At 51.4% G+C, this 26,152-nt stretch overlaps 9 protein-coding genes across 9 annotated transcripts; 4 read left to right on the forward strand and 5 right to left on the reverse strand.

Moving 5' to 3' along the window:
• Nucleotides 1–575: 575 nt before the first annotated feature.
• Nucleotides 576–2,099, reverse strand: NECHADRAFT_87571 (uncharacterized protein; the record flags this gene model as incomplete). The annotated part of the gene is made up of 5 exons (XM_003047313.1): nt 576–1,098; nt 1,192–1,648; nt 1,701–1,737; nt 1,835–1,860; nt 1,919–2,099. 5 exons carry the CDS (start codon nt 2,097–2,099, stop codon nt 576–578), a joined length of 1,224 nt encoding a protein of 407 aa, XP_003047359.1.
• Nucleotides 2,100–4,114: 2,015 nt separating this feature from the next.
• NECHADRAFT_97716 (uncharacterized protein) lies at nt 4,115–6,249 on the forward strand (the record flags this gene model as incomplete). Its single annotated transcript, XM_003047132.1, has 4 exons — nt 4,115–4,205; nt 4,270–4,645; nt 4,694–5,096; nt 5,155–6,249. 4 exons carry the CDS (start codon nt 4,115–4,117, stop codon nt 6,247–6,249), a joined length of 1,965 nt encoding a protein of 654 aa, XP_003047178.1.
• Nucleotides 6,250–6,828: 579 nt separating this feature from the next.
• SDG2115 (uncharacterized protein) lies at nt 6,829–8,152 on the reverse strand. The gene is made up of 2 exons (XM_003047314.1): nt 7,262–8,152; nt 6,829–7,209 (listed from the first exon to the last, which is right to left on the reverse strand). Exons 1-2 carry the CDS (start codon nt 8,090–8,092, stop codon nt 6,976–6,978), a joined length of 1,065 nt encoding a protein of 354 aa, XP_003047360.1. The 5' UTR covers nt 8,093–8,152; the 3' UTR covers nt 6,829–6,975.
• Nucleotides 8,153–9,978: 1,826 nt separating this feature from the next.
• NECHADRAFT_54183 (uncharacterized protein) lies at nt 9,979–11,887 on the forward strand (the record flags this gene model as incomplete). The annotated part of the gene is made up of 3 exons (XM_003047133.1): nt 9,979–10,225; nt 10,279–11,518; nt 11,572–11,887. 3 exons carry the CDS (start codon nt 9,979–9,981, stop codon nt 11,885–11,887), a joined length of 1,803 nt encoding a protein of 600 aa, XP_003047179.1.
• Nucleotides 11,888–12,316: 429 nt separating this feature from the next.
• On the reverse strand, nt 12,317–15,773 carry NECHADRAFT_87575 (uncharacterized protein; the record flags this gene model as incomplete). Its single annotated transcript, XM_003047315.1, has 3 exons — nt 12,317–13,478; nt 13,526–15,319; nt 15,373–15,773. 3 exons carry the CDS (start codon nt 15,771–15,773, stop codon nt 12,317–12,319), a joined length of 3,357 nt encoding a protein of 1,118 aa, XP_003047361.1.
• A 1,042-nt stretch (nt 15,774–16,815) lies between these two features.
• On the reverse strand, nt 16,816–20,353 carry NECHADRAFT_54141 (uncharacterized protein; the record flags this gene model as incomplete). The annotated part of the gene is made up of 3 exons (XM_003047316.1): nt 16,816–17,931; nt 18,445–18,721; nt 18,771–20,353. 3 exons carry the CDS (start codon nt 20,351–20,353, stop codon nt 16,816–16,818), a joined length of 2,976 nt encoding a protein of 991 aa, XP_003047362.1.
• Nucleotides 20,354–21,179: 826 nt separating this feature from the next.
• On the forward strand, nt 21,180–22,637 carry NECHADRAFT_102146 (uncharacterized protein). Its single transcript, XM_003047134.1, has 4 exons — nt 21,180–21,392; nt 21,445–21,682; nt 21,738–22,011; nt 22,061–22,637. The coding sequence occupies exons 2-4, from the start codon at nt 21,446–21,448 to the stop codon at nt 22,231–22,233; spliced, it is 684 nt and encodes a 227-aa protein (XP_003047180.1). The 5' UTR covers nt 21,180–21,392; nt 21,445; the 3' UTR covers nt 22,234–22,637.
• Nucleotides 22,638–22,777: 140 nt separating this feature from the next.
• Nucleotides 22,778–24,802, forward strand: NECHADRAFT_53897 (uncharacterized protein; the record flags this gene model as incomplete). Its single annotated transcript, XM_003047135.1, has 8 exons — nt 22,778–22,935; nt 22,981–23,114; nt 23,167–23,290; nt 23,347–23,553; nt 23,609–23,956; nt 24,007–24,373; nt 24,428–24,507; nt 24,559–24,802. The coding sequence occupies 8 exons, from the start codon at nt 22,778–22,780 to the stop codon at nt 24,800–24,802; spliced, it is 1,662 nt and encodes a 553-aa protein (XP_003047181.1).
• Nucleotides 24,803–24,851: 49 nt separating this feature from the next.
• Nucleotides 24,852–25,927, reverse strand: NECHADRAFT_54174 (uncharacterized protein; the record flags this gene model as incomplete). Its single annotated transcript, XM_003047317.1, has 4 exons — nt 24,852–25,099; nt 25,148–25,494; nt 25,544–25,776; nt 25,823–25,927. The coding sequence occupies 4 exons, from the start codon at nt 25,925–25,927 to the stop codon at nt 24,852–24,854; spliced, it is 933 nt and encodes a 310-aa protein (XP_003047363.1).
• Nucleotides 25,928–26,152: the final 225 nt, after the last annotated feature.

The raw sequence follows: 26,152 nt of genomic DNA on the forward strand, positions 1-26,152 counted from the left end.
AACAGACTTGAATAACTCTATCAATACTTAGCTTCTGTTTTCTACGTAACCTGCAGTCACGTCTTAATTTCAGGTGGAAGAGATGCAAATGCTTTCCCTTCTGCTTCTCTAAATAGGCGAAAGCTCACGGTCATCTTCCAACCCTAGATAGTTCTGGGTTCTCGAAGCACGTCGTTGATTTGTCAAGCAAGCAAGGAAACTAGTGTGTCTTGGCAAGGGCCCTACGAATGGGAAATCAGGCCACTTCATCCAATCTACCACCGATAGGGAAAGTCAATGTGCCAGGACTGTATCAGATAACCGGCTAGTTTGATGGCTTGGCACTACTAACCCATACAGGACACTCAATTTACCACGGAGTGGCCCGCACAGGAGAAGGATCTGGACGGGAGATCAGGATTGTACTCTTGTTGTGTGAAGATAAGTTGGATCATCAGCTAGACATGGAATGGCGAGTGACAGTGGCGACCCTGGGACGAGCCAATTCGGCAAATTCTCCCAACAGACGATGGTTTCTTCCGATATTCCAATTATAGACATTACTCGCAATTTTTATTCTCATATTCCAAACACCCTTATACTCCCAGCCTCATTTCAGGCTCCTTGCTTCCAAATTTCAGCTCGCTCGATGTCCGAGGTTCCGATACACTATGCTTGGAAGGACTCTCATAAGCCACATCCACATTCGTTGTCCGCATGATGCCATTGTACGTCATGATCTCTTCTTCAGATCCATTCGGCGATACACTCCGGATCTCAGTATGATGAGCTCGCGACCCCCGAAGGTCCTTCAATCGAATATCACTCGGCATATCATAGTTGGCCGACCTCAGTCCATTGGTTCCTCGAGTGGCACTGGCATATCCATTTCCGTACGGAGTGCCAGTTGTCTTTCTTGAGCTTCCGCCGAAGAGCCTGGGGAACCATCGTCGGAAGAGCCCTCGGAGGGCGGGTATCGAGGCACAGATAATGGCAAGGTTTGTTTCGACTATGGACCAAACGGGTGAGATACTGTAGGTTGAGTCTTCTTCGGGGCCGTGAGTTCTAAGTAGGAGGTCGTAGATGCCCACAACGCGGATGATACCGACGATGGCCACACTAGAAATGGTTAGCCCATACTCCCAATAACGATACTCCGATAAGGGGGAGACGCAGAAGGAAGCAGCCTGAAAAGAAGCAAAGCCAACTTACACAGAACCCATGACAAACACTCCAATAACTGCAAATTTCGCTGCCCAGGGCATCGTGAGACCCAAGAAGATCCAAAACGGCAGCGCAAGCACCAAGAAGTCGGTAAGAATTGTAATGCAAGACGCAATGACGTGAAACGAATTGTGAATGCACTTCGTATCAGGATCCTCTCGTAGAGAAAAATCCCAATTTGCCGCCAGGGGGATGCACTGGAATAGAGCCGTGAAGAAGATGGCGACGGCATGGAGCGCGTTGAAGATGTTTAGGGCGTGAATCGCATATCGCACCGACTGCTTGTGGCCGCCGAGGCGAAGGAGGAAAACGAGGATCGAGGCTTTAACGAGAGCGAGGACGGGGTTATAGAACATCTGGACGAGAAAGTTCCACCAGTAGCCGGCCCTTGGGTCGAAGTCGGGGACGTCCTTTTTGTGCCATCCCCAGTAGTTGAGCTTCATGACTGTAGATCTGTTAGCAAGTCTATCATCAAGCTTCCTGGGGCTTCAACTTACACATGAAAAGAGGTCCAACCATCAACAACGCAAAAAGCTGCCAAGAACTGTCAGTAATGTGTCGGGGCGACAATTCGATCTAGCCTGCCGTCGAGGCTTGCCAAAGGCGTGGCTGAGTAAGGCCATGGACTTACGAGAGCAGCCAACACGAGGTAATCATCTTGAAACCATTGGATTAGCTGTTGGTCGAAGAAACCGTTGGTCATGATCAAACTTACCAAGGCCAACCAGCCGCATGGTTATCCGGATGTACATCCGCATCCCCACGATAATGATGGCCAGACATGGGAAAAGAAACATTACCACAAGACCTTTCTCCTGCAGAGGCGGCGTAGGGATATCCATCACATCCGGATATGGAGGAGGCCCTGATCGAGCCCAGAGCAAAGATGAATCCATCGTGAGTATCTGGCAAGCATGCAAAAAAGAAAAGAGCGACGTTGAAAAGAATCTCCCAGTCACGGATACCGGAGCGGCCCAAGGGGACAGCTTGCCGAGCGATCGTCGTCCAATGGCAGGGGGACACCGCTGATCCGGAAGCGTGAAAGAGATGCAGGTAATGTAGGCAGATGGATCCTTTGGGATCCAGTCAAGTCTTATGTAAAGTCAACAATGATCAGGGGCTGGAAGTTACCGAGTCCACGCGAGCAAAGCAGGAGACCTGCAGTCTGACAGGTTTCTCGTCGAACTCATTGAAAGAAAAAAGCAACAGAGTTCGTGGGAAGGGGGAATCGCCATGTGGCATTCCCTCGTGGATGCTGCCTAATGAACCCATGGGCGGCCGACAGCTGAGCAACCCTCTCCTCCAACGTTCCTGGTTCCTGGTAACACGCTTGACACTGAAGCGGTAAGTGATCACCGGCACTCCCTCGAGTCAACCTTCAGCAGCAGTCCTTCCGGTTCTAGAATAAAGGCAATTGTGCACAAGTCCCGGTGGATGCCAGCCAGTTACGGGTGAGAGAATGGCGGCATCCTTCAGAGAAGAGCCGGGGTCTTCACGCCACAGAGCGTTTTGAACCCAGCCATTGCATAAATGGCGTCTGCCACGCTTTAGCAGGTGCAGTACGAGATTGTTGATTGTCGAATGGGGAAGGATTTGGATGATCCGGACGTTGCAAGCCTCATTGACGCCCAAGCGAGCCAACTACTGCACCCGAGCGTATCTTGGTGATGGTTGACAGCTGCTCGAGCCAACAGACGATGATCAATGATGCCACTTGATTAGAAATCCTACTCTAGATCTCGAGTCGTATTCATCTAGAATCATCAAACTGTCGTTGAAAAAGGGTTCCCTGTCCTCCCTCTTTTCTGGCGGATCCCTCGGTTGACACTGACGTCTTCAAAACAGACTTTGCGCTACGGCTTGCGGGCCTTTCCCCTAACAGCCAAAATCTGCATCAGCGCGATTTTTCGCCTTGACCCTTGGCCTCGGGGAAACCGTCCCGCCCAAATATGCACCTTCGGGGGGGCTGACACGCCGGTGCCAAACCTATTCCAATGAGCTTACGAGATCTTTGCTCGTTACCCCGGAATTCCAAGACATGTTCTGCCGGGGTGAGGGGCCAATTAAGCGGGAGAGTGCCGTCCTGGCCAGCGATTTCTGCCTTGACCACCTGCAACCCCCCCGTCGATGGGCTGTGCCGTCTCAGCTAGAGAACTCCCCGTAGATCACTGCTCCTCTTGGGTTGGCAATATCGCTCGAGCCAGTCGAGGGCCTCTGATTAGGTTTTCCGCTTGACAGCACGTCCGACGGTAACAAAGTTTGTCGGTACAAATGTCCCAGCATCGCAGTTGATCCGATCGACTCTGTTCCCGCTCCAATTGATGCCCTTCCCACCCTGTCAGCGTTCGAGCTGCTACGTAGCATCCGCTATCCGCGGCAAGTGGACTTGGATTAACCTTGTAAACTGGAGGGGGATCTAAGCCAAGACGATGCACTCCACCTGTAGATCCTTCGTGCGGTCCCGAAAGTGCATGAGGAAATGGCGCGCCCAACAGCTGCATGCGCGTCCCGAGGCGTCCAGCTGCAAAAGGTCGACAGACGGGATTCTGTAATTCCGATCCCACCTTTAATTCCGCTTCAAGCTTGGCCAGACGTCCGCTCTGCCATCCTGCATACAGCATGGATCTGAGCCCCTGAGTCGTTATCCCGCAGGAACCGGACAACAAAGAGATGAATCCTACCTAATGCGTCGTAGGCAGTCAACAACCAACAAGCGAGATTTCAACCTGCACGTCTGCAAGGTAACGTCGGGGGTTTCAAGAAGAGTACTAAATATATAGACTGCATGGCGAGCCATGTGGCTGTAGACGATCTTTCCTCTTCTCCTCATCCATCTCTTCTCTTGGCGGGCGAATCGTGATTCCACCGCACACACCCCCAATCTCTTCTGCCTTGCAAAGAGAATATGAAGATGCAGGCCTCTCGACTTTCGTGGCTGCTTGCCGCGGCTGTTCTTCCTGCCGCCCTCGGCCAGACCATCAATGTCGACGGCGAGGCTGTCCGTACGTGCAGATCAAACTGACACATCCTCTTGATGAACCATCGCTAATCTGAAACATGTCATAGCTGCTGACGAGTCTAATGTCGCCCCAGCTTGGGCCAAGCCCGCAGCTGCATCCTCGAAATACTCGTTTGTCGAGGACACTCCTCAGCTGACTGATGCCGTGCTTGCCAACCTCACTGATCTGGAGTTGAGCAGCATCGACGCCTTTTACTTTGAAAGCACAAAGTCCAAGCGGTCTGCTGCTGATGCTCCCAAGTGCAAGACCTTCCCAGGTGACAAGCTCTTCCCTGGAGAGCTCATCTGGAAGGTCTTTGACCTTCTCTCTGGAGGTGCATTGATTAGCACTGTTCCCCTTGGCTCTGCTTGCTACAAGGGAGAGCATTACGATGAGGCCAAGTGTAATTTTCTCTTGGATAACTGGTCCAACTCGACCACTCAGTAAGTCCACAGTGCCATGTCTTAATTACATCCTCTAACACCTCACAGCATCAGTGACCCGACTTCGGTCATGTCGCCCCTTTACGAGGGTGCGACCTGTGAGCCTTCCAACGCAGCTGGGGGCGGACAATGCACCCTCGGTGGCTTCCCCTTGTACTCTGTCAAGGCCACCAACGTTGCTCAGATTCAGCTTGCTGTGAACTTTGCCCGGAACCTCAACATTCGCCTCATCATTCACAACACAGGTCATGATTTCCTCGGCAAGAGCACCGGTGCCGGTGCCCTGTCTATCTGGACCCATAACCTCAAGGACATCAAGTTCACAAAGAGTTATCGCGGTGCAGGCAGTTACACTGGCCCTGCGTTCAAGCTTGGTGCTGGTATTCAGGTCAAGGATCTGTATGAGGCTGCTGACCGGGAGGGATACTCTGCCGTTGGTGGAGAATGTCGGGTAAGCACGAACCTTCCATGCAGACCAGGTTCAAGCAAATGCTAACAAGGATCACCAGGATGTCGGTGTGACTGGTGGCTACACCCCTGGTGGTGGTCACTCCCCCTTGAGTCCCATCGCCGGTCTTGGCGCTGACCAAGTCCTGAGCGTCGACATTGTCACTCCTGATGGCCGCTTCGTGACCGCCGACGAGAAACAGAACACTGATCTCTTCTGGGCTGTTCGAGGTGGTGGCCCTGCTACCTGGGGTGTCGTTGTCTCCATGACCGTCAAGGTCTACCCCAAGATGAGCTTCTCGGGCATGACCTGGAGCGTCACCACCAAGGACGCCGGTATCTCTGAAGAGGCTCTTTGGAAGGCTCTTGACGTTTACTGGCGTCGCTTCCCCGAGTACTCGGATAAGAAGAGCTACGGATATAGCTTCCTCTTCCCTGCCGGCACCGGCAACTATCTCTGGACCATGAACCCTTGGATGGTCCCCGGCATGCCCCTTGCCGACTTCAAGAAGATGGTTGCACCTCTTCTGGAAGAATGGAAGGCTCTTGGCGTTGATCCCAAGCCCACATTCTTTGAACATGACCGTTTCTTGCCCGCTTGGCGAACACATTTCCCTGCTGAAAGCGTTGGCAACCCCTACGTTCGCACGGGCTCTCGTCTGATCCCCCGCAAGAACTGGGAGGATCCCGCCCTGTTGAACAAGACTATCTCTACTCTCAAGGGCATTGGATCTGAGGGCGCTATCCTGATTATCTATAACATCAACGCCGCTGCTCCCAAGGGCACTCCCTCCAACTCAGCCAACCCTGCCTGGCGCGATGCCCACATGTTTGCCATCACCGGCCTGAGCTGGACCGCCAACTCGACAGAACAAGAGGTCGCAGATGTGAACAACAAGCTCACCCACGATGTCATGGAGCGTCTCAAGGCGATTACTCCCGGTGGTGGTGGCTACGGCAACGAGGGCGATGTCATGGACCCTGACTTTGGACAGTCTTTCTTTGGTTCCAACTACCCTGCCCTTTACAAGCTGAAGCAGCAATTTGACCCCAATGGCGTGTTTTATGCTCCTACTGCTGTTGGTAGTGAGGATTGGTACATTACTGGGCAGGAGGCCTATGTGACCAAGCAGACTGGTCGTCTTTGCCGCAAGTAGATATTTGATCGCTTAGAGGGTTTCACAACAAGCACATAGAGACATTTTTCATGTAAATTAGATTTTGCAACAATTCATCTTGTACATTGACGTCTTGTCGTGCTAAAATTCGATCCTTGATATAGTTACATTGACGAAATGGAACCTGTCTCGCACCACACAACAAGGCCTCTTGCATCACTGTTTGGTTACTCGCCATGAAGCAGCCCCTTTCAATCACAACAGATTAGGCAACTGACAAATCGGCTCTGTATCCCACCCCTTTCGGCTACTAGTCCCAGACCCTGCATTAGCACACATGAACTCTCTGTCATCTGCCTGGCCGAGAGCTCCGATCCCTGCCCCTAGGACTGTGATGCGAGTGGTGCGTCAAGTCAGGGGGAGCGAGTTCCTTGCATCGATTAGCCCGGCTCATCAGCCACGTCTGGGGAACTTTAATTACCAATACCGTCATGGCGGTACCTTGGCTTCCAGGGTGTGAATGTCCAGGGGAGAACGGACCGGCGATCCGGAAACCATGGCAGCATAATGCCTGTCAGCTTTGCATTGCTCTGATAATTGGAATTGCACCAGCCTCTTGAGGTCTAGGCGTATCTAGAAAGCGTCTAGAATTCTTGATTTTATGACGACCTCGCCAGGAGACTATTCTGACAAATATCTATGCTCCCTAACTTCCCATATCTCTAATGACCAACATGGTGATATCCCACCCCCCTGCTCTCCAGTTCAGAACCCAAAAGGTAAACAGTCCATATTTTCCACATTTTCTTCAGCCTCTTCACTTAAACATCTCTCACAAGTACATTTGAACTGGAATTGCTCTTGCACATGCTTCTGTCGACTTGCGACGTCCTCATGCACGGTGAGATCAAAGTAGGTGATCATGCACTCCTCACCCTGGGCAATATCGCGAGCTGCGGTATAGACCATTCGTCCTTGAGCATCAGGTTTGTGCGTGACCTACAACATTGTTAGTTCTGGTTCGTAGATAAGGTGAAGAAACATGACTCACATTAGGCAGACAAGAATGGTTGAACATTGCAGCCCGAGGGTACAAGCTCAACCCATACGAATCTCCTCTCGCAGTAGGACGATCAATCATGCACAGAGGGCCCGTCACCTTTGGGTAGAGACCAAAGGTGTTGGTTTCCTCCTTGCAAATGAGCGACAGCATCTCATCGGGACTCAGGACACACGGTAGCACTGATGCATCACTTAGATACTCCTCGGCCAGTCTCTTCCAGTGGTTGATTTGCGACTCTGGCCACGAGTCGAGGTATGAACAACACATCTCAACAGCTTTCCAACCACGACTAAACTCGTCATCCCTGGGATATCGATGGCGAGATATTGAAGCACCACTCTTCAGTTCCACGTTCCACGTAGCAAGTAGACGCACAACATGCCAGATGGTGACGAAATTGTACTGACCCTCTCGGTCACGGATGAGCTCTCCCTTCTCCTTGAGCCACAAGCACTCGAAGCCATGTCGAACGTGATCGGCAGCTCGACAGGCAGTATTGCACCACACAACATCCTGGAAGCAATTCCGGTGACACTGGACACCATGTCCGTCCCTAGGCACACGTCGCGAGCACGAGAGATTGCTGCAAATGAGGTCTTCCTTGTCGGAATTCACTGAAGGCACGATAGCATAGGGTGTGTCAATGAGGAGAACCGTGCCCTCCCGGACGGCGGCTGAAGCACGGAGCAGTCGGCCCTTGCAGGGATCCTGATCCGGGGCAAGGTGAGGGTGGATGTAAAAGGCCGAGTCAAAGGTATTCGAGGGCCTGAGCTTGCTCCTCGGAGCTGTCTTGGGGACTAGGATCTGTTGGACCTTCATTGGCGCGGATTTTCGATATGGGAGCACAAAATGAGAAAATGAAAAAGACGGGGAAAAGAGGGAAGAAATTCGAGGGTCTTGCTCAACGCTTGTTAGCCTCAGAAACGAAGGTCTGGACCGCCGGGGGCTGGGTCCGATTCGGTTAGTTGGGTGAAGGCAAACCTGTGTCGCCGTAACCCATTGTGGCTTAAGCCTATCACTGCGGGAGAAAGAAGACACGGTGATTCAGAGGCTGAGAATCTGTGGCTCGTTTAGGGCGTTGCTGTGATAAGGTCCTTCAACAAAGCAAGTCATGCCTGGTCAGGATATCAAGTTTTGAGCTTCAGTTTGTTTATGGGACTTGGACGCTTAGATTTTAGTATCTCGCTCTCTTTAAGGATGCTCATGTTGATTTCGATGCTCTCTTCTGGGCAGAAAAAGACGATGGCTTTCTGTGGCTGTTCTGTTATCTCGAGATCTTCGCTTAACTGTGGTTCTTGACGTCAGATTTCTTTGCGGTTAGAATGTCCGTTAGTGCGGCTTCAAGCCACAAAACAGCCGCCATTTATTCTTTGACAGGGAGCCTTGCAACTGCCATGTATCTTAGAATCAGAATGTATGCCCGAGACTTGATACAATCCGCCAGACATACTCTTCGCAACTTCAACCATCCTTCGAACTCATGAAGCCATTGCCGGCAAAGTTGCCTCCCTGCATGCCAAGTGGAGATCAAGATGCAAGATGAGATGAACCGTCCAGTCAAAAAACCCTTGACCCCACGTGTTATCATCTCGTTCGCCTCACATTGGAAGCCATTTCCGAGCCAATCAGTGCTTCCCGATTATGAGGTTGCGATAAGAGGTTTGTGAGCAGATGAGTGAGCTGCTTCATTCGGCTTCTGGGTATCTAATGAATAACTCGTTGACTTTTTCCATTCTATTTAAAGACGAATATATGGATCTTAGTAAAGGATCATGTGCTCACGCTTATGGTGCGGTGCGGTGCAGTGCAGTCTTCTTTTTAGCAGTACATGCTCTCCATTCTGTGTTACTGTCATTATTGATGGTACTTGCAAATGACGACAAAAACAAACCAGCTTTCTCGACAGATTTGAGTATGCAGAGCGCTTGCAACTGCTGTGTGATAGTTGTACTCTTAAATTAAGATTTGTTTGGCTCATCCGTGTTCAATGACCACATTCATTCCCCATGTGCACTCAAACACCTTGCCAACTCACGATCCAGGTCCTTGTGTACCCTAGAGTCGAACCAACGTGCCTGAGTGCGACTATTCTGTGACCTAAAAATGAGCGAAACACGTTGAATTAGTGATACACCGCCAGATTGCACCTCGAAACGGCTCTTGGCGGTGAACATGGGTATCATAACAATGCGACCGGAACTTGTTCCGGAGTTTCCTCCGGGCCCTAAACTCCGAAAATGAGGAACTCTGTATACAATGACTAGAATCTTCCAACTCTATCATATTTCATGATATGAATTCGTTGCGTTTCTTGTTGTTGTCTTTTCGAGTCAAGGGTAGCATCCCCCGCTCGCTTGGCCAAGTGGCGAAGTTTCAGGAACTTTCCATCTCACCCAACATGCATTCGATCGCTGGAGAAATGCCTGAGGCCCCATTTTAACGGTAGCGAATACCCTCGGCTGTGACCGGATTCACGAAATCATCTGACGGCGTGCGATCTTCAACCCTAGGGTATTTATGGCCTGTTTGACCGTGTGACGATGAAGCTTCGTTGACGTCACCTTTGTTGCGAGTCAGGGAACGAAAGCCCGCGTGATAACATATTAGATCAAGAAAAACTGCCCTCCATCTTTCTTTCCTGCCTTGATATCGTTGCAGCTCGTTGTCGTACTGTCTCGTATCGTCCTTTTCCTTGTCCGCAGCCAATGTCTCTTGCCCAGCACGTCACTCAAGTTGAAGGGTTCGACTACGAAGGCCCTGCCAATCCCAATTATGAGTGTCCCGCACCGCCAAGTTTCCAAGGTCCTTTTGGCGCACCCGATATTCTGAGTCCCGGGCTCGGAGACGATACAAACAGATCTGAATGGCGACGCCTGAGCTTTGCTCCGGTCGACATCACCCAAGATGAACCTCACATCGCGGCCTACAAGGTGTCGGATTTTAAGCGATTCGGTGAGTACACACAAGCACAAGATCTGGCTGAAATATTGCTAATAATTCTCTAGTCCAAGTTTCAACCGCTGTGATAGCATGCTGGCTAGCCTCCGGTATCGTATTTGGCTTTGCCGCTCTCAAGCCGATCTTGATCGCTGAAGGCGTCTACCAAGAGCTCTGCCAGGTCAACACATCAAGCTCAGACAAAAAGCCAGGCCTAGATGTTCCCTGCGCCGAGCAGGACATGCGCCTAAACCTATTCTTTATATCTGCATCCATCTCTGCAAATGTCTCGTCCCTCTTTGCCGGCTCTGTCCTTGACCGTTATGGGCGTCGTACATGCTGGATAGCCTCCAGTCTCTTCCTGATCGCGGGCGCCCTATTGATGGGGTCCTCTTTTGCCATCCCAAAGTTCGACGGTTACCTTCTTGGAAACGTTTTTCTTGCAGTCGGGGGAACATTTCTCTTCGTTTCCAGCTTCCAACTCGCCAATGCTTTCCCTAAGAACTCGGGCCTGATTGTTGCCCTCGTCACTGGAGCCTTTGATGCTTCAGCAGCTGTCTTTCTCTTCTACCGCATGGCTTATGAGGCCTCCGGTGGAAGTTTCTCGCTTGAAAAGTTCTTCTTTGGATACATTGCCATTCCCGTATTAATCTTGGTGGCCGAGCTGCTTTGGATGCCCTCCCATGCATACCACACATTACCAGAGCTGGAGAAGAAGCTTGAGCAAGTGCAAGACCGTACTCGCGATGTTCATGCTTCGGATGAAGAAATTTCCGACACTGCCGAACTGACTCGGGTGCGAAGTGCCCGTGCCGACAGACGGGTGGCCAAGCTTGAAAAGATTGAGGAGCTTGCGGGAGATAGCGAAGAACGGGAGGAGCGCATCAAGATTGAAGAAGGGAGGAACGAAACAAGTGGTGTTTGGGGAGTCCTTCACGGTGTCCCAGCTCATCGCCAGATGCTATCGCCTTGGTTCATTCTCATCCTGTTGCTGACTGTACTCCAGATGCTCAGAATGAACTACTTCATTGCCAGCATCAGGGCCCAATACAGGTACATGTTGGGATCAGACATCAAAGCAGAGCGGATCAACGACTTCTTTGACGTGGCTTTGCCTTTGGGAGGTGTTGCCTCCACCCCATTCATTGGTTTGCTGCTCAACAATCTGAGCGTGCCCTCCACCTTCGGGGTGTTGACCGTCTTTATCATTGTTATTGGTGTACTCAACTGTTTGTCGTTCCTTTGGGCTGGGTATGTTACGGTCGTTGCATTCGTCATTTTCCGGCCTCTTTATTACTCTGCAATCTCGTAAGTAAATCCTCCATTATAAACCCACCTACACTTGCTAACCTACTATCTAGGGACTACGCTACAAAAGTTTTCGGGTTCGCCACGTTTGGGCGCATCTACGGAACCATAACCTGTCTTTCTGGACTCGTCAACTTCGCCCAGTCTGGGCTTGATGCCCTCACACATGGGCCCCTAGATGGGAACCCTGTCCCTATCAACGCTACGCTTGGAGGTCTTGGAGCGGTTATTGGCCTGGCTCTGACCATCTTTGTTGCTGTTAAGGGGAGAGTGTTTGTTGATCAAAAGGCAGAGATGGAGGCAGATCACGAAAGAGAACGACTTCTATCTGATGCGAATGGCGGTTATGGCACAGGTGGACAAGCATGATCGATGATTTCTACTGGCATTGTAGACATGGAGGAGACGGTAAAATGATTCAGGAAGTACAATGCGATAGACAAAAGGGGAGAAGTAACACGGGTTTCACAGGGTCACATTGTTTAGAACTTAGGCTCTGGGCTCATAGAATGCATGAACGGCTCCTCCTTTGCCCCAAACTCCGTGAAAAGTACCGATAATAGCACTATCACCCGTCATGAATCTGAACGCAATGCTTATCAGTGTCCTCATAGTGTACTCTATTTAGACTGGCGAACTCTTCACAACATGGCTCCGAGTGTTGTTCCAGGAACAAGGTGGTCAAAAACAGGACAGAAAAGGGATTGCCGAGGAAGGTTGATGGAATAGTCCTAACTGACTAGTTATAACACGCTGCCATTATCCGATTCACTCATAAAAAGAACTATGAAACATGTACTAATAGAAGGTAACGAGCAACACCAACAGAGCCATCATGAACCCGTTGACTCCATTCACCACACCCTTCGCAACCACAACAATGGACTCAGTCGGTCCCCAAGGGCTGTTTCCGGTAGGAAGATTAGAATCCTCCGATCCACCAACAGACTTTGGAGCTGCTTGAGTGCTGATTGCAGAGGGTTGTCGGGAGGCAAATTCGTCCTGGTCGTCCCACTGGTAGTTCTCTGGCTGAGTCGGCTCTGTTTCGGCTGGTGTCGGAGGTAGCAAGGAGGCATCTGGAGCTGGCTCCTTTGGCATGGCGGGCTGAGCTTGGTGTGTCGCGGCAGGCTGTTGCTGGACATGCTCACCATCGTTTCCTGCAGGCGGGGAGTACTGGTTTCTATGGTCCGGACTTGCTGGTTCTGTGGCCTTGGCTTCGGCACCCCAATGCACGCCATTCGCAGCATTGTGAGGTACCGGACGGCGCCATGCACCAGGTTGAGATGAGTCTCCTTCACCCGCGGCCTGAGTGCAAGCAGCCTTGGGGATGGTGAGGGTGACACTGTTCGCGCCCTGCCATCCACAAGCCTTACACGGCTCAACAATCGTCGTCATCTCCACCGGTGGGATGGGTTGGACTGCACAGCGACCGCATGGGTAGTATCCCAAAGTGATGACAACCTCGGTAACGGTCAAGTACTCGGGGTCCAGTGGATTGATGGTTTGGTAAACAACTGTTGTCACAGTGGATGCGTAAATGGCATCGACCGTCTGAGTGCCGTTGAAAGCGTAACCCTTGGGAGGGGAGGGGCCTTGAGTGGGGAAAGGGGTGGGCAAGTTGTTTGCTGAAGTTTCATCTGAAGGAGGGATGCTGGAAGGAATGTCGATAGAAGAAGGATTGAGGATAGGGGCGACGTCGTCTGTAGAAGTGGGAGATAGACTCGGGGCAATGGAACTTGGAATGAGTGGTTCTGAAGTCGAGGGTATCACTTCGATGGACGAACTATCCACGGCTTGGGTGAGGGCATAGAGTGTCAACAGCCTGTCTGCGGCGACAGCACGACGTCGGTCGACGACATTTCCACCACAGAAGAGACCAGGGTCACCGGGACAAGGAAGATCGCACTGTCCATTCTGCACAAAGCCCGTGTCGGTCAATTCATCCGCGACGTAGCATGACCTGCAGATTGTTAGAGTCATCTCTCAAGTGGACTGGTTCAAACATACCGGAAGTAGAGGCCCACGTATTTTCTGCCAGCCGCCAGCTCAATGCATCGCGCAGTCGTCATCTCCGGGTCTGTCAGCAGCTCTGAAAAGGTAGGATAACTTTGTCGAGAGCCGAGACAGCCGACGAATTCGTAAGCCTCGATCAATGGCAAGTTGGAAGCTGCGGCAGCTTCTGTAGAGGTTTCCACTGCTGTAGAGGCTGAAGGGGGCAGAGGAATAACTGTGATGACAGTCTCCGAGACTGAGGGCTCCGGACTTGGGGTCTCGGCGGATGATGCGTCTATTGGCTCTGCCGAGGTGGTGCTCTCGGACGGCGGAGCAAGGGTTGGTAGCACAGTGAACATGGAGTCTGAGGTAGTGGGTTCCAAGATTGGAATCGAAGGCTCCAGTGATGAAGATTCGGGCGGGATCATTTCGCTGGTCGACTCTTCAGTACCCGCGGTGGATGAGGCTTCAGAACTCATCACAGGTAGAAGCTGGGTGCTCGTGGTCGGCGGAGGCTGCCTGCTCTCAGTTGTGGATGATTCTACACTCATGACGGTTGGGAGCTCGGTGTTGGTGGATGAGAGGATTTCCGTCGAGGCTGACTCGTCTGACGACAATTGAAGAGTTGTAGATGTCTCTGTGCTGATGGACTCAAGGGTTGATTCTTGAGTGGTTGTGTCGGATGACTCGCTGCTCCAAATCGAGGTCGAGTCGAGGGTAATGGAGCTTGATTCAACAGATGTGGTGGGAACTTGAGAGGTAGTATCTGATGACTCGGTACTCAAGGTTTCAGACGACTCAAGGGATGTAGATGCTTCACTGCTTGTGACTGATTCGGTAGTGGTGGGTGACTCATTGGTTGTGGTTGTTTCGGTAGTCAAACTTGTTGTGGTTTCTGTCGACTGGTCCGAGGTAGTCTCAGTAGTCGTCTCTTCTGTGCTTGTAGTCTCATCACTCGTAGTCGTCTCTGTTGTGGTCGGCTCGATGGAGGTCTCCGTTGTAGTGTCCACTGAAGTAGTCGTCTCGGTAGTCGTCTCGAGGGTTGTTGTGCCTTCTTCGGTCGTGGTGGTAGACTCTTCAGTCGTAGTCGTTTCCTCAGTCGTGGTGGTTGTTGGCTCCTCCGACGTTGTGGTCTCAGTGGTAGTCTCTGCCGTAGTCGTCGTTTCTTCAGTGGTAGTTGTCTCGGCAGTTGTCGTCTCCGCTGTGGTGGTTTCCGTCGTGGTTTCGGCAGTAGTCGTTGTCTCTTCAGTAGTGGTCTCGGTCGTGGTTTCAGCCGTGGTAGCTGTCGTTTCCTCAGTTGTTGTCTCAGCTGTCGTAGTAGTAGTCTCAGCCTCTGTGGTGGTGGTTGTCTCTTCAGCAGTAGTAGTGGTCTCAGCTACTGTGGTGGTGGTCTCTTCAGCAGTAGTCGTTGTCGTTTCCGCCGTGACAGAAACAAAGATGGTTCCTGACACAGTTCCAGACGCCGTCTGGGTCGATGTACCTGTCGTTGTGGTTGTGATGGTGGTTGTGACATAGGCGAGCCGGACGTCAGAGTCGCAGTCAGTGGTGCAGCCTCTAGCTTTAATCAAGAGGCCAGAATCCCATTCTGAATCGCCCTTGTCACAGATAGCGACGACGACTGTCTGTGCCCCCGTCACTAGAACCGACCGTAAGAATGGCGGCGTCGAGCCAGGGTACGAGGTGACACTGTTTGGGGGCTTAATGACGAGGGGGTTAGCCAGCCATGGAGATGTTGCTGTGAGCGGGTTGCCGTCCGGATCTCTGGCGTACTGCGTACCACCAACAAAGATACCGACTGGGTCAGAAGATCTATCAAATGATTAGTTAGCAAACTGCCAGTACCCTGCGTTGGGTTCACGTACCCTCCCTCTTCTTCCGAGGCCATGATGTATTCGAAGTCGATTCCATCATACCCAACATCAACAATGACATCCACGGACAAGATGGCCGCGTTGAACGTGCTGGGGCCGCAGTATGTGCTCGAACCGGGTTGTCCGTTATTGACGTAGTGGTCTCCGTTCGGGAGGGCACCCACTGCCGTTCCCGACGTCAATATCGCACCACTGCCGATTCCGAAAGGCCCGTCAACAAAAGTTCCAGAGCTTGCTGCAGCTCCAGTGAACGAGGCCGAGACGATGGTGATGCCTGGGCCCGAGAAAAGGGCAGCGGCCAACGCATTGGCATCATTGTTCGCTGTGACGCCAAAACCGAAGGCCCGGTGGACAAGAGTTGCCCACAGGGTCAGAGTAACGATGGACTTCATGATGAAAGTTCAGGCTGATTCGGTTCCAAGGTGGATAGGATAGTTGCCCGGTCTACTTGATTCATTTTTCGAAAATCACCTGCGAGGCTCGACCGTTTTCTACTCAGACCAGAGGGATAGAAACGAAATCCGTCGCGTCTAGTTTGATACTATCGCCAATCGTCTAAAAGGGCTGAATGTCACCAGCCATTCCATGCATGACATCTTTGGCTGGCGAATGGTGGAGGGGGCGCGTCTGGAACGGAACTCGAATGTCTCACCCAGCGAGGGAGAGGGCGCCGCTCCCCAGTTTCCAAGGGCCCGGTTCATCACTTTACGGTCCACGACTAATGGCATTCCAAATGCCATGAACCGTTACCTGCTAGTTCAATAACAAAATACCAAAAAGAGGCACTGAATCATTCGGCTTCTCCCGCTAACATGACTCGTTCCTTTCGATGGTTCAAAACAGTCCGTGTTATTCTGGTTAAGTCAGGACATTTTCTCGGCCTTAGTGATGTTTCAGTGTCTTTGAAATAGTGCACGCATCCAATCAACGGCCAGGAGTATGTCGTCCCTAACTGAGCGAATCCTTCAAGGAACGTGACGCCTCCTTCATTCGAGCTCTTGAAACACCCAAAAGGCTTAGCTAGTCTCACCAACCACATGTAAAGGCCGGTAGGTCCGTATTGATAATCCCTCGGAAGACTTCCTATTTGATACCAGTAGTTGTCCCTCATTCCTTTTATGATTACGCCAAAGGTCATGTTACATCCATCAAGGCAAGATATCTCACATGCCGAATAGGCCGCGGCTGACATGCCATGCCAAACGTGAAACTTGACAAGGGAGCTTGCAAGGCTGAGAGAGTTCACTTAACACTACATAGCCTTAAAACCGCTACACAGAGCATTCCACCTTGGCATCGAGACCGCCAGATTGAGGCTAAGGTTGGGAAACATGTTGATTTGGTGATATACTATCTTGGGTCTGGACTCAGCATCGATGTCACCCGATCCAAAGACTCACCACTAATCGCGATACTACATTCATTGCCCTTCCTTCAGGGCGTAAACACGACCTGTTGACCCCATGCCGTAGCCCCCTCCGCAACTACCAGCGCCTCTTCCCAATCCTCAAGCGCGAACCCGCCGCCCACGGTCTCATGCCCAGCATCCTTGCCGAGTTTCAAGACCCCAGCCTCGATCAACTTGATGAGTGAGACTAGCTCCCTTCGCGTGTACATGAACTGGCCTTTGATAGTGATGTTACGAGTCATAATGCCCATGTAGTTGACACTGACACCCAGCATGGCACCAAGAAAGACAGCCCTGCCGAAGGGTCGGAGTGAATCAAGGGAGACGGAGAGATGGTGCGGGGACGCGGTTGCTTGTGGGGGCGAGACGTCGATGAACGTGTCTGCGCCTTCTGGGCAGAGTTTTCGGATTGCTGCGATGTCTTTTTCGGTTTCGCCGGTGAGTTCAAGGGCGGTGATTCTAGGGTAGCGGCTTGTAAGAGGCTCCAGCTTAGAAGCTGAGCGTGAGAGTGCAATCACTCGACAGCCAATCTGTGCGGCGATCTCAGCGACCGCACCGGAGAAGTGACCAGTCGCAGGTGCAACAATAACGGTCTCTCCAGTGCGGAGACCAGCAGCACTGATGCCGCCATATGCAACGGCCAGACGTTGGATGTAGTTCAAGTCAGCGTAAGAGTAGCCCATCTGGTCCCTCAGAATCGCCTCATTAAGGACCAAGCAATTCTCAATCGGCATGGTCGCAGTATCCCTCCAGAGACCTTTGTACAATTCAAAAATTTCGACATCTCGCGCCTTGCCACCGCCATCATGAAGACCAATCAAGACTCTAGTTCCATCAGGATCATCTCTGGCGGCGACGAAGCCATTGATGAAGACGAGCTGACCCGGCTTCACAGCAACAGCGCCATCTCCGACAGAGAGAACTCGGGCAACGGCAGTGTCTCCGGGGGCAAAGGGGAGAGTGAAGGAAAGAAATCCCTTTCCTGCAAAGCCATTGCGGTTGTGAGGTCGTACAGAGGTGCTCAGAATACGCACCAAGGCGGTTCCTGGGGCTGTCACAGTTGGGGTCGAAGATTTCTCCAAGACGAGAGGCTCGTTGAACGCAGGGACGATGAGGGACCTCGTGATTTCCGGGAAGGCCTCCTGAGCAGCCATGTTCGTAAGGATGAAAGGGTTGATGCTTTGAAGTGCAGGGTAGATGTTGTTGTGCCTGTTGGTGTGCTTGTTGGTGTGCTTGTTGGTGTGCCAAGGTCATATGTCCACTGGATCCCCAGCGCTTTATATACTTGCAAACATCTCTCCAGTTTCCTACAAAACATCCAGTGATGGCACATTTTTCTCCATCAATACGTGCTTGATCAAAAGTCGGAAGTTGGTGATCCGTCCGTCGGAGGATCGGAGCTTCTGGTTTCCTAAAAAGGCAAGGCTTACATCCGACATGTCCGGAGGTCAGGGATCCTCTCGGCCGCATGTACGGTGGCACGCATCAGTCAATTGAGAAATAATGATCTGATGTCGTTTCATTTGGCATGCCATAGCGGAAATAATTATTGATAGAACTCTACTCATTGTCAGTATAGGCGCAAATGATGCAAGACTGTGACAGACCCAATCGATGTCGGTTAATAACGCGTCGAATGATGGAGCCTCCGGAACGCTGAGAGCCAGGGCCTCCGATGGCTCCCCCTCATTTTGCTCATAGTGTGATAACGGCTGGGTTTGTTCCTCCTGATTCCCCATATCCTCTGCACGATAAAAATTCGAGGTGTCGTAGGGAATCTCAATCACCAAGTGTTGGGCGATTTGAATCTGGCCCGATATCACTCGAAGAACCCTCGAGGCCTCGGATGCATGCATGGAAGTCGCTGCTCTAGCAGACCACATCTGACAAGCTGTCTCCAGCAAGTCTTTGACATTGCTGCTTTCTTGGATACTGGCCAACAATTAAAACTCTTGTCTTGAAGGGCGGGAGTCCAACTCACGGCATATCTGGGCAGTCGGCGAATTCAAGGGGAGCCAGAATCTTCCAGACCATAAAGTCACTGCTGGACAAATTGATTGCGATGTAGCGATCCTCGTGCAAGCGTCCTCCTCTTTGCAGCTCTCGATCTACTTCGATATATGCCCTCACTCCCCTCATTGCCATTCTTCGGCAGATACCCAGGGACACCTGAGACAGCTGGTCTCGGGGTTTGGTGAGATCGAGAAACGGGCGATAGAGTATGCTGTTACCCATCGAGTACAGAAGCTCCAGCATGATCCTATCCATGACCGTATGACTCTGGTCAGTAAAGGAAGTGCTCCGAATCGAGCGTGCACGTAGGTATGGTGGTATCGACAGGTACCACGTTTCCAGCTCATGGCCCAGGAGTATGGCATCTGGGTAAGTGCAAGCTTTAAGCCCAAGAGCATGACGGATGATGCGACGCAAGATTGGGAGCAACATGGATTGGTAAACACATGCGGCCATACTCTGAGGGTCCGTCAACGGCCGAGGGGACAAAAAGGTGCTATCTTCATCAAAGTCATCATCAGTAACATTTGTTGGATGACCAGTGTGACAGTTATCCTCGTGTATAAGAGACGGCAACCCTCGACCAAAAGCACAGAGGACATCGTAAAGCTGAATGGTAAACCACACACGTCTTCTCATCTCGGCTTGAAACGGGGTGAGTGCAAGCGAGGGATCAGACGGGACGCGATGATAACCTCGTAGCTGAGCCAGCCGAACAGTCATGCCACATAAAGAGTGAAGGGCAACATCCTGGCTCCCTCGTATAGTAAATCTCGAGTGGGAATACATGGCCAGGGCCTCGATTGAAAGTTCTTCAGCCTCGAGGTATTGACCTGCTAAGAGACACCTCGCTGACATGCTCAGATATGTCAAAGGGTCAACCGGTATGGGGCTGGTCCCCTTTGCATTCGTCACAACAGCTCCAATTGCCAAGACGGAAAACAGTATGCTGACCCAGAGGAAATGCACAGACTCTGGAGAGTTCCAGAACAGCTCATACTGCCTCTTGAACTGGTGAGCATGGATAAACGGAGCAGTCAAATATCGCGCGTTGAAATACGCAGCGATCATGCTGTCCATGGCTTGTCGACTCGGCAACGCCCTGTGGATCTCGAGAAGAGTTGTAGGCGACAATGATCCAAATACCACGTCGACTTCACTCTGTGCGCTTGCAGGTTCTGCAGATACAGTGGCTTCGTCCGCATCGAGGGCCCTCTGCATGCGGTTGATGCTCTCGGCCAGCTGGCTGTGCGAGACATCCCTTCCGGTTCCAGACTTTTCAGCCAAGGCCTCGAGGGCAAGCCTCATATGCCTCAATTCCTTCCGAATCTCATCTTTTCCGGCAGATGAAGAGGCACGTTTCGGCGCCGGCCCAAATCGACACGCGTTCTCCTCACCCCGTTTCCGGCAGGCTCCGCAAGGCTGCTGTCTATCGCATTTTAACTTCCGTAATCGGCAGCTACAGCACGAAACTGTTTGCCGATTGCGCTTGATGCGGCGTGGCTGCGATGCGCGAAAGGTGGTAGTGTAGTTGGAGAGGTCTTGGTTCATCTTAGGGGACGTGGGGGATGAGTCTCAGGAGAACTGCCGACTGATGGAACAATTTTTAGTGAGATGTGACGGGTCATGTGAGCGACGGATGGCGCGGTTCTTGTGAGTCTACATGAGACTATTGGAATTTAGCTTGATTAAAGCCTCAGCGGAAAGAGTGCATCGACAAATACGACACGATAATGGTTATGGTGTTTTGGCTGATCGTGTCTTAAGACAATGCCCGACGCGTGCGTGTGCAGTCCAAGAAGCAAGGTTAGTCAGCACCAGGGAGCGGGGAATGCGAGGGACCCCTACCCTGAACATGCATTTGATGCTCCAGATTCCATCTGTTAAGGGCATTGTTTGCCGCAATATGGACGCAGAGAACGATAAAAGACTATAAAGCAGCTCTGGACCGTTTCAAACATGTTTTTACTTACCAAGGTCTTCATCAGAGGTGCTCAGCAACAACCAGCAGCTAACCGGTGTACAATGGTCACCAAACCTGTGGATGAAGGGAGCAACATGTAGAACGACGGACAATTGCGCTAAGTTATAGTCAACAACTAGAGAAATTCACGTTCCACCCTTCCTGCAACGTCAATTAACCTCATCAACCTATATAACATGCATCTCACGTATCACAAGTTGAAGCCGTCACCAACAACCATCCAGCCAAGACTCACGACCCCGTTAGTGACCTTATCGAACCTTATTGGTTAGTTGAGCTCCGTTTTGGTACATAACACATGATTACTGTCACGTGCGCTGCCGGTGTTCGTTGGCGTAGGGCTAACCAGGCCACTACGTGGCCATTTTTTCTCCCTCACTTGGACCTTTACCCCGCTCGCGACAAAGAATTCAAACACAATTAAACAGACCAAAACAATTGTTTTGGCATTCATACTCATCTTCTCTGCCTTTATCTCGACCTTTGCGGTCGTTTTCATACCCTTGTTGCCTTTTTTGGCCTAGATCTCGTCGTTGTGGATCTGCCGCATCCAATTACGAAACACTACGGAGCACTACGACCCATTACGGGCCGATCCAAGAAAAGGTACACACCACTACGGTCCCGTAGTGCGCATTACGCTAATCCTGGCCACAAGCATGTCTTCCCTGCCTGAGCACCCCAAGCCCTTCCCTCGTGGTGGCGCTGAGGAGATCCCTGGCTACCCTTCTGCTAGGGCTCGCTATGTTCCTGCCACTATTTTTGGTGTCGAGACGAGCTCTTTTGACTACAATGCGCCTCAGCCGGCTGAGAACCCGGACCTGACGGTTTGGGTGCTCATGCATGCCATCAATGGCTGCTCGAGCAAGGTCATTAAGATTCTCAGCGAGCGTCGCGTAAGTTCTCACTGCATATCGTCGATGGTGGACCTCTCACTAACACGTTCTGAAGCCTGTCCGCCAGCTGGAGCTGCGCACCAAGATCGACAGCCGGTCGCTCAAGCCTGTTCCTTACAACATCAATCTGAGAAACAGCCAGAACTGTGATGCCATGATCAGGCACTTGTATGGCGAAGAGCTGGAGGAGGAAGACCAGTGCGCCAAGTGCAAGGACTCCAAGGGAGCCCTGATCGGCTGCGTTGTCTGCCCCGACATTGCCGCCAACTGCGCCAACTGTGATTGGAACCGCTCGGGAGGGCAATGCTCCCTGGGCGGCGCCGCCAGTGGTGAGTGTTTACTCGGTACTTCACTGTGCAATCAACTAACCGGTCGCAGCGAGGCGCCGTGCCAAGCGCAGACCCGCTCCCGAGTCGGAGAGCGAGGACCAAGATGAAGAGGACACCAACAACCTCTGGGAGGTCTTCAACGACATGGACCCTGCCACCCTGACCAGACTCTCGGTTGTCCTGTCCGAGGCTGCCAAGCGCACTGGTCACAGCCGTCGCTAATTGGCCTTCTGAGTCTTGTGGGTGAAGGTAGCCCACTGAGACACAACAGTACAGAGTAGTTCGCATGTACGTGTACGGTGTGGACAGTTTCAGCATCCCCGTACAAGGAATTGTTTCATGATTTATGTCTTTTATTTCCTTTGTCAATGTCAATGTCAATTATGCTGGGAAACGTTTGACGAGATGGATTCACGCAGGGATGTCCCACCGTGTCCCACTGGAGATTGTCAATGTTTGGACGCGACCGGGGACCCCCTGGCCATTTCATAAATGCGTTTATTCCCGATCCACACTCATTGTCTCTCTGCTTTCCCGTACCTCGCTTGGGGAGGATGCGCTCGAAGGATTCGCTTGCTTGCGCGGCTGCGATCAGGCAATTTGTTCACTTCCTCCATCATTTCCCGCGCGGCTGCTATAACTCTACCCTCTTTTTGTAAACATGTGTCTTTAATCAGTGATACAAGATTGATCCATTTCTTTTACCATGAACCCTCGTGCAAGTGGTGATCATCAACCCATAGAGCGTGACGTGCAACTATCACCCATGGGCGCTTCGGGCTTAGCCGACCCGCCTGAAGGGAACCAGCAGAGCGGCAACAAAGAAACTGTCCCACAACCTGAACCAGAGCCTACTTCCAGCTCTACCACCGAAGACAAGGACAAGTATTTACAAGGCTGGCGACTATGGGCATTGACTATTGCGTATGTACCACCCTCCATGTAGTACCAATTGCTGACACTCGAAAGCCTATGGATCAGCTTGTTCCTGTCAACGCTCGAGACGACCATTGTTAGCACGTCGCTAGTGTCCATCACCGATGCCCTCAATGGCTTTATCCTGCGCGATTGGATCGTCACGTCATATCTCCTGACCTACACTGGTAGGTACCTATGGAACGGGCCTTGGCTGCATCTGATGCTGATGGCGACCAGGCTTCCTTACAATATACGCCAAGCTGAGCGACATATTTGGGAAGAAGACCATGTTGCTGCTGGCAATTGCCATCTTTACTGTCTTCTCTGGTCTTTGCGGAGCGGCGAATGGCATGGTAGAACTGTACCTGACCCCCGTTTCCTTGTCAAGTTATTGATTGTGCTAACTGGCGACTGTAGCATTATACTCCGAGCCTTCCAAGGCGTCGGCGCATCCGGAATCTTCTCCATCATCATGACCCTGGCACCAACCCTGATATCGCTGAATCAATACGGAAAGTACATGGCCATCTTCTCGACCTTGTTTATTGTCGCCAACGTCTTGGGCCCGGTACTTGGCGGCGTCATCAGCCAGCACTCTGACTGGCGCTGGGTTTTTTTACTCAAGTTGGTGCTCAATGCCTCTTATACGGTCGGAGAGTTGCTAATGTGACATCTTTAGCATTCCTGGAGGTGCAGTGGCTTTCGTCCTCGTCGCCATCTTCCTACCACCCTCCGAAGCTTCTGCACAACTCCCTCTCTTGCAGGTCCTACGCTCCAAGGTCCAACGTTCCAACTGGGTACGGGTTGACATTGTCGGCATGGTATTCTTGCTGGCCGCATCAGTTCTTCTTGTCTTTGCGTTGGAAGAAGGAGGCACTCGATACCCATGGAAAAGCGCTGTCGTTATCTCGACCCTTGTTCTGGCAATTGTGCTCAGCATAGCGTTTGGCTTTTGGGAAGTGTTTCTCGAAAAGTCAAACTGGAGACAAGAGCCAGTGTTTCCCCCTAGTATCTGCAAGGACCGACTGTCTGCAGCTATGCTTCTGTGAGTAACGATGCTTTTCTTTGCCGTTATAGATTACTGACGACATTTAGCACTGCTTGCTTCGTTGGGTTCCCTTTCGTGTCAATGATCGTCAACATCCCCCAGAGAGCACAAGCAGTTTATGGTGTATCCCCAGTCCAGGGCGGCTTGACTCTGCTTCCTCTACTCTTGACGTCGCCACTGGCAACTGCTTTCTCAGGATTCATGACGGGCAATGCAAAAGTGCCTCCATTTTACCTCGTTCTGGTCGCCTCGGTCCTGCAGGTCATTGGCATTGGCTTGACATGCTCACTGCCGACGGATGCTAAAAGCGTACCTAAAGAGCAGTATGGCTACGAGGTACTGATGGGCATCGGGTTTGGCCTTGGCCTTACTACGCTATTGACATTCGCCCGAGTTGTTGTCTCCCAGCAAAACCTTTGTGAGTTATCCAGCTCGGCAACAGTCCGATAGCTAACTCGAGCCCTAGCGGTCATGATGGGTGCCCTAACGCAGATCCGTGTCTTGGGAGGAACAGTTTCACTTGCAATCTGGTAATACCCACGAATATCGAAGGATGATAGCAGAGACTAACGATCTTGAAGCGCAACTATTCTCAACAACCAGCTATCACCCAAGCTGGACAAAGTTGTCACCCCAGAACAGGCGGCAGCCATCTACGATTCTATATCAGCCGTCAACGACCTTAATGCGACACAAAAGGCGGCTGTCAGGCAGGCATTTGCTGAAGGATATAACCTTCAGAACATCTTTATGACGGTCATGTCTGCACTTGGACTGATCACATCGTTTTTCCTTTGGGAGAAGAACCCACGGAAGGCAGGGTAAATAATAGTAATTGGTACATAGTAATCTTGTCTCTCAAGACGGCTCAGGGCTATTTGTCCTTCCAAGCAGTTTCCATGACTTCGAGAGGCGTGGTAATTTTGAGATCGGGAAACTCTGCGTCTAGAGGAGGGTAGTCCCTTGGAACAAGATATCGTCCAATGGCAGCTTGGTAGTGAAGCATGGCGAAGAAAGCCTGATCGCCTTCGCCGTACCCAATGGGCGGGAATTCCTCGTGGAACGAGATTTTCCCTGACTGGAGCTTCTCTAGGCTATCGTTTGCCACCCTGAACTTGCATCCTATATACCGTGAGCACCAAGATCTAGGAGTGTGATTTGGTGACTTACCTCGAGCCTTCTCTGCCATTTCTACTAACTCATTGAAGGACAACGTGTTTGCAAAAATCGGGCTGACCTTGTTCCACTTCTCCAGATCCATCAACCTGGCGACGAATCTGGACATGTCCTGAGACGTAATGAAACTAGCCTTGACGCTTTCATCTCCTGGGATGACTGCCCACTTCTTCTCCACGTTCATGACATTGATCCATGGTTCTAGGTGAGTCTTCCAGTGTGGCAGGCCATAGTAGTCGAGGAACCAACCGTTGGCGATGCGGGTGTAGGTGAGTTGGGTCTTTTCGAGTTCATCGATTGCTTCAAAGGTGTACCTCGCCAAAGGAGATAGTTCAATGTCCCTGATATAGAGTTAGTTAAGACGTTGCCCTTACATGATGTAGTAATCACTCTTTTACGTGCAGCATGTCAAAGCTGCTGATCACGAATCGGTCCGTGGTAGCTGATTTCTCGGCTGCCCGAATGAGATTCTTCTGAGACTGATTGGCCTCTGGGTTGACGACGGCAATAGCACAGATTACGATATTGACCCCGGCGTCCTCAAATGCCTTGGCGATAGCGTCGGGGTCGTTATAGTCAACTCGAAGATAGTTGACAGCCCCTTGTGAGGGTCGATCCTGGGGCTCTTGTTAGACCACCGAACTCAAGCCAGCGTTAATAGAGATTTACCTTTCGAGAGAGGACATAGATTTTGTGTTTTCCATATTCAACGAGGCCGTCGACAATGGTGCTTCCCACGTTTCCAGCTCCACCTGCAATAGCAATTGTCTTCATCTTGGATGTCTATCGTCTGTGTTCTTCACTGATATCGAGTAAATCGCGCATTTGCAGTGCAAATATGGTCTTTGAGGGGAAAGACTTCATCTTGAACTGCACGATGCAAACATACGAGCTCTTCATCAACATTACTAACAATCACATGGTGTAAGCAGCGCAAGAATGACACATGGAAACGTCAATGAGGGCACGAATCATCGAGTTGGAGATGGTGGAGAAGTG

This window comes from Fusarium vanettenii (assembly GCF_000151355.1).
Source record: "Fusarium vanettenii 77-13-4 chromosome 12 genomic scaffold NECHAsca_15_chr12_5_0, whole genome shotgun sequence".
NCBI lineage: Eukaryota > Fungi > Ascomycota > Sordariomycetes > Hypocreales > Nectriaceae > Fusarium > Fusarium vanettenii.